The sequence below is a fragment of the Halictus rubicundus genome, chromosome 13 (genome assembly GCF_050948215.1).
Source record: "Halictus rubicundus isolate RS-2024b chromosome 13, iyHalRubi1_principal, whole genome shotgun sequence".
Classification (NCBI taxonomy): Eukaryota; Metazoa; Arthropoda; class Insecta; order Hymenoptera; family Halictidae; genus Halictus; species Halictus rubicundus.
Genome location: NC_135161.1, coordinates 3,695,055 through 3,699,817, shown reverse-complemented (window position 1 = coordinate 3,699,817; position 4,763 = coordinate 3,695,055). Strand labels below are relative to the sequence as shown.

At 36.8% G+C, this 4,763-nt stretch overlaps 1 protein-coding gene across 1 annotated transcript; it reads right to left on the bottom strand.

Annotated features, from left to right (window-relative positions):
* Nucleotides 1–2,271: 2,271 nt before the first annotated feature.
* Nucleotides 2,272–3,471, bottom strand: LOC143360442 (uncharacterized). The gene is made up of 4 exons (XM_076799273.1): nucleotides 3,269–3,471; nucleotides 3,059–3,179; nucleotides 2,816–2,975; nucleotides 2,272–2,719 (listed from the first exon to the last, which is right to left on the bottom strand). Exons 1-4 carry the CDS (start codon nucleotides 3,349–3,351, stop codon nucleotides 2,553–2,555), a joined length of 531 nt encoding a protein of 176 aa, XP_076655388.1. The 5' UTR covers nucleotides 3,352–3,471; the 3' UTR covers nucleotides 2,272–2,552.
* Between the last annotated feature and the right edge of the window lie 1,292 nt (nucleotides 3,472–4,763).

Sequence of the window (4,763 nt, the reverse complement as noted above, 5' to 3'; positions counted from 1 at the left end):
TTTTAGTCTACATACACTCTAAGGATGCGTGCCAATTTAGGGGTAACACTGTCGCGACTTATTCTCCAGTGTCAATTCGTCAGTGTTTTATTATGCACGAAAGGAATGGCACTCTCCGGTAGCATCGGAAATATTTGCTACCGGAGAGGGCTATTCCTTTCGTGCATAATAAAACACTGACGAATTTGACTCTGGAGAGTAACTCGCGACAGTTTTACTCTCAAATGCACACACAGTCTTAGAGTGTCCGGTACGTTAAAAACGTTGTCATTTGAAATAAAAAAAAGGTTTTCTTCACCATTTATTTATTGCAATTGTTTTAGACAAATGCAATGTTTTCGTGGCAGGAACATTTTTCAAAATTTGAAGAATACGAGGACCTTTATCAAAATATCGGACAGTTTAAAATTGACGAAATTAAAGTTATGAAATGAACGCTGCACCACAGACGAGGTATAAGGATAGACCTATCATCCAATGCATTTTCGTGTCCAACGTTTTTGGGGTCACGTAACCCCATTACCATTTTCGTGTCACATCCTGTATTACCAACTGGAACTAAAATCTGCTGACAGCGTCGTTAGTAGTAGGAATTAAAATTAAAAATAGCTATATATATATAGTCACTGCAGTCTCGCGAATACAATAGAATATTTTATTTCCGGTTCTGTCCCAGGAAAGACTGACCGGTTCTGTGCCATGCTAAAAGACTGACCGGTTCTGTGCCATGCTAAGGCTGAGCAGATGTCAGCACTATATCGGGAACGCCGAAAACCCGGGCGTGAGCACTCTCATTCCTCTCTGGTAACAGCATTAAAAAACTGTTATTGTTCATTATCTTTCCTAAGGTAATAAAAAAAAATTATTTCTTAAAATGGCTATATAAGTTACTTCAGGTATAAACGTAAAATTATTGTAAAAATCTACATATTTAAAGAACATTTAATCAAATATATATATTTGTATACGAATGTATACATGTACTGTAAGACGCGTTGCGAAGTTTGAACAACAATAACTTGCAAAGTGGTTTGAGGTGGTTTACGATTCTTGCATAACTATGTCGGGAAGAATATACTAAAAATGTTCCGATTTGTCCGGATAGGGAACTTTTTGAAATATACAACAGATCTGTGTTTCTGAACGTAAATAATTTTACAAATGTTCCTTTCTGTATTCAATATTATTTTTCAAATAGATTATTTACAGTAATCATTATTAAATGATTAAAAATTTAAAAAAAAAACAATTAAAAAAAAATCGAGAGAAAATATTAAATAGGAGCGAATTTTTGTGGCGAAAAATGGTGTTCTTAAAACGTTTCAATGTTTATTACAACTATAATATTTATTAAATTGTACTAATTTCTCCATTTTCGAGGTCCATGGACATTTAAGAAATAATGTTCGTTGATTAGATATCGATACGAGACAGTTCGTTTTTGGACTAAATGTCACTTACGTTTCCGATCCGGACGACTTTGGCGGCGGCCCGTGAGTATTCGGGACAAAAATCATAATTTATAAACTAATCAATTTTCGACATAAGTACCTTAGTATTTTTTTTTTAAACCACAAAGATGCATTGAATTACATAAAAAAAATTATATAATTTCGTAACAAAAATTGTAGTTTCCTTTATTTTTTATTGGATAAAAGCTTTTATGCAAATTTTCATTAACATAATTTATTGTTAGCTGAATACTGAGTAACTTTTGTTGGAAATATTCTTTCAATACATTATCTGCCCAGTTAGCCAAATGCCCCCTCAACCAAATTTAGTGGAATGTATGCTCCACACATTGCGAGCAAAAGACTTATGCATTTGGTATGATTTGGTCACCAAAATTTGTCGACGAATTCGTAGTTAAATGCGGTAACAGATGGATTGCAAACTACATGCAAAGTCTCCAGGTAAAATTCCATGCGTAATTGGATCCAAACTTTGGCTTCAATCAGCCTTCGTTATAGAGGGCAGGTAAATATCGGGAAAAATTGAAGTAAATCTTCCTGTAGGGTGGAAAAAGGTATTTTATTTAAGTTCCGATGCGTATTAAAGATAAAGTGATGCGTAAACACGCACCAGCAAGAGCGCCAAGAGTGTGCGTGCGAGACAGAGAGAGAGCATGAGGAGTGTGCGAGAGAGAGAGAGAGAGAAAAAAGAACGCGAAGAGTGTGCATGCGAGAGAAAGTGGATTCGAAGAAGATTGAAAGAAGGATATGGAAAGGGATGACTGAATATTTTTAATATGTATTCATTTTTTTATTTAAATTGAATTTATTCTTAAACAATTATTCTTAATTAATTATTCTTACCATTAGGATAATATAATTTAATTTAAAATTAGCACTAAAAAGTGCTGTTTGGTGCTTTTTTTTTATTTTTGTTATTTTGAGTGGAGGGAGGTTTAATGCTATTACGCACAACTTCTCGGGGCCATTCCAACCCCGAGAAAGTGTGGGACTCCCCAAGCGATCGCCCCCCGTTTCAGAGGGGCGATGTGATAGCGAGGGTTTACCCACTAAAACTTCTCCCTCCACTTGCGTCCCCGGTTACGATTGTTGTTCCTCCACCCAAGGATTTGGTAGTAGTCTGGCCGCATTGCCCGACGGCTTTTTGTTTCGGATCCTCTCTTTACGAGCTTTCAGCAGCATTCGCATCGAATCTTGAAATTCGAGGCGAGTGGGCATTTTAAAAGCTTTGCTTTTGCAAGCTGCATCTGCAACATTATTTTACAAAGATTATTTACATGGTCATATTAATGTTAATGTATTAAAGTATTTATGTAATGTATTAAGTAATAAATAATTCTTACCGAAAAGGGCCCGCACAATTTTTGTGGGATACAATGGTTGGCACCTGTCCGTGCCAAACCACGTATACAAAGGTAAGAGGCTGTCCGGGAAAGCCTCTTTAAAAGAGGCACTGAGTGCCTCTTTTAGATTACACCCTCCCACGTACGTAAAATAGTCAATCTAAAAAATAATAAGTAATATCATTAATATATATACTCACACGTGCGCGCGCACATAGCAATGGAATAAATGCATACACTTACCACATTACCGTAATCCTCGTCGGAGCAGTTTTCAAACTGATCTACCTCTTCCATCGTTCGAAGAGGCAGACACTGCGGCTTTTTCCCACAATCCCCGGGCTTGCCTTCTTTGTTCAATATTCTACAAAGAAAAAGTAAATTTTGTTAATTCTTGTTAAGTATTGCCATCATACTGTCATTACTGTGATTTCAATTTGTTAAATTACATACTTATCTATTTTCTCCTCCTTTCGGTCCAGACGTTTCGTCAGTTGTTGATATTGTATTGTATTCATTGGTACGGGGGGATGCATGGAATCTGTGTGTATCTGTGGCGGTATAGGAGGTGTATGTGAGGGGTGTGTTTGGGGTTGATAGGATGAGGAGATGGATAGGGGTGAGGAGGTGGATGGTATAGGAGGGTATTGCGGTATTTGTTGGATAGATGGGTGTGTTTGGGGTTGATAGGATGAGCAGGTGGATAGGTTTATGGTTGAGAGGGTGGATGGTATAGGAAGCAATCCTCCCGTTCCTTGAATTTCCGGTGAATCCGTCTCCAAAATTTGCCTCAGCTCCGCATCGGAGTCACCGGAACTAGGGGACCGAATGAACCGGCGTTTCCGTCGCCGTGGCTCCTGATCCGACGAGGTTTGTTTGATACCTCGCCGGTTTGTGAATGATTCTGCCTGGTCGTCGGTCTCGACTCTGAAATGCATATAAAAAATAATATAATGATATACCCATAATATACCGAGTCACAGTTGAAACTGTAAACACTTGAAAACAAAAACAACTACTATAAATTTGTAGCAAACGGCTCGCCATCATAATTAAGAAAATGCAAAGAAACGGCAAATTTGGGCAAATTTTAGTTCTATCAAACGGTATACAATTTTGTATAATATTTTAGATTAATTATATGATAGAGGAGACTGGAACTTACCGGTTCCATTCGCCCAAATGTTGCCTACGAATCCAAGAGACAGAAAAAGACGTAAACTAAAAATTCGCTCTTCGGTCGCCTACCTTTACCGAATGCACGATAGCGAATAACCGTATAATAGATATATATCACTATTCCTACCGACACTTCACGTATACCTATTCCTACCGCGACCGGTCAAATGACCGGTCTTTAGCACAACTTCTATTTTTTAATATAGAATGAAGATAATAGCCAATTTGACATTATAAAAATATAGTTTCTTTTATTTAGGAGTATATGATGTATATTTTATTCGTTTTCACCGCATAATATTTCGTTTACTGTACCCTGTTGGGCCTGATGTTCCCCTAAAAATATTATGAATAGGTGCTCTTCCAGGATTAGACCCTTCTTTTACTTCTTGCCAAACAGTTCCGTCTATAGCAGTTTCGATTACCTCTTCCTCATTCTCACTATCGGAAGTAACTAAAAATCTCCTTCTCTTTCGTCCTCTACGTACGTTCGAAACATTCCCTTCGTCCTCATCAGTGTTCGAGTCGTTTTCAAATAGATCATAATTTTCCGTATTGTCATTTTCAATATCAAAAATTTCGAACGTCTTGACATTTTGCGAATGAATGTTTAAGGGATAAAATAAAAACTAAAATATAAAAATGTAAATCAAGATGGATAAAAAAATGAACAAAAGATAAAATGTGAAACTTGCTACGAAGCATTGTTGGTTTGTTCACTTTTTTGAAAATGACACTTATAACACGTAATACAATATAGAATAGAAGT